The sequence below is a fragment of the Penaeus monodon genome, chromosome 28 (assembly GCF_015228065.2).
Source record: "Penaeus monodon isolate SGIC_2016 chromosome 28, NSTDA_Pmon_1, whole genome shotgun sequence".
NCBI classification, from domain to species: domain Eukaryota; kingdom Metazoa; phylum Arthropoda; class Malacostraca; order Decapoda; family Penaeidae; genus Penaeus; species Penaeus monodon.
The window spans coordinates 31,284,548-31,286,428 of NC_051413.1; the positions used below are offsets into that span (position 1 = coordinate 31,284,548).

General features: G+C 38.4%; 1 protein-coding gene across 1 annotated transcript in view; it reads left to right on the top strand.

Moving 5' to 3' along the window:
* The window catches only part of LOC119591495, a gene marked incomplete in the record, with an annotated part of 9,570 nt that overhangs the window by 6,070 nt on the left and 1,619 nt on the right, over positions 1-1,881 (top strand). Inside the window, 1 exon segment of the mRNA XM_037940241.1 lies at positions 845-1,881. Coding sequence (XP_037796169.1) covers positions 845-1,881 — 1,037 coding nt within the window.

A 1,881-nucleotide genomic window follows, 5' to 3' on the forward strand; every position in this document is an offset into this window, starting at 1 on the left:
AAAGCTTGGTTAAGACATGTGGAATGATGGTACTTATTTTTTTTTTTATCCCTCCCACCCCCCTAGCATTTCAATAATTATTGCACTTGCAGCCCATCGTTTTTCCATCCCAAATTTTTACGCAAAGTGCCTGTAATTTATCACCATATTGTGGGAATTTGATACCACTGTAATACTTTCACATTCTGCAACATTTTCCTCAACATTATTGATCTCTTAATGCTTGTTAGTTTGTTATTTCAGTTATTTGTTGTAACTTTTAAAATATATTTTTATGTTCACAGATTAATCTTTGTTATGGAATTGTGTGATGCCTTTCAAAGCTTATATATTTGAAGTAATAGACGTAATTCTTAAAGGAATCAAGTAATTTTAGTAATATTTATTGCACTGAAAGCTTATTAGTCATTAGAAAAGCCATTAAAGTAGGAAAAGGATGCTTGTGTATTGTCTGTAGAGAAATATTTGAAGTAAAACAGTGGGATGAATGGGTGTAAATAATATATCATAAATAATTGATCTGTAACTGTGAAGCGTAAAAACTCTCTGTTGTTGAGAATTTTCCACAGGAATTTTATAATCATATTGTAATTCATGTATTTTTGGCTTCTACTATTTTACTTTCCTAGAGTGAAAACTTGAAGAGACTGTCCATAAAACTTCTAAATACCTGACTACAAAGATTTGTAACAGTGGCAGAAAGATCTCCATGGGTCTCTCTGTTACCGTTTGTATAAACCTATAAAGCTCATTAAGGAGAAAATGTTTTAAGATAGTGTCTAGGTCTTTCTCTTGTCCACACAGGCAATTGATCTATGTTATTAATTTATTTTTTGTATTTCAGAAACAGGTATCTGCTGATGACTATCATCATGCTGAGGAAAAACTCTATACAACTATTGTGGAATCTGCTAGCACAGCTATGTCCCTCATAATTGACAAGTACATTTGCCTTGCCAATGGCTTGCCAGCCCCTGACATGGACATCGAGGAGTACTTTGGCAGCAGGAACAAGAAGAAGCAGAGCCTCTTGAAGTACCTAGAGGATCATGAGCCCAATGAAACAACTTGCAGTCAAACAAAGGTGCTCTCCCCCAAGCCTCTGCCTGCATGCCAGTCCAAAAGCTGCACTGAAGAAGATATTCAGAGGGAAGTGCAAGAAACATTGCAGAGAAGGAAGTCCCAGCTTGGATTGCCAGATGACTATGAGGTGCAAGAAGTCCAAGACATGGAACTTGATTTGGAATCTGATAGTGATCTCAGTGAAGCTGAAGGAGATATCAAGGATGTTTCCAGCAAGCAAGCCAATGATTGGAGGAGGAAAGGGAACAGATTAGAAAGGAAGAAGGAAATTTTGAGAGGGGAGACTCAGACCCGGAGTCGGACGAGTGAACCTGCAATAAACGAGAGGAAGCAGAGACACGTTTTGGGTGGGACTGCTAGTAGTAAGACCCATGGCAGAAAAATCACAAATATGGAAAAGGTGAAAGGAAATAGCACACGCAAGCCAGAAAAAATCTGCACGAGTGGCCCTCTTGCATCTGTCTTGCCAGAGGAGCTTGATCATGGGGCTCTTCTTGTCACAGATATGCTAGATACAATCTATATTCCACCTTTCACATGCCAGGAAAGAGAGAAAACCTTAATGAAAATAGAGCAGAGATTAGGAAAACATGTGATGGTCTTCCATTTCAGCTGCTTGGGTGGAAAGGACATTGAACCTCAGGTAGATGATTCCCGCAGAGATATTAGAGAAATTACCACATGTCCAACCATAAAGGATGGAGACTCGCAAACACAAAGTAAAACAGCAGATAAGACCTCAAAGAAAAATTCCATGCACCATGAAAGCAGAAGTCAAACCAAGAAAGATACTCACAG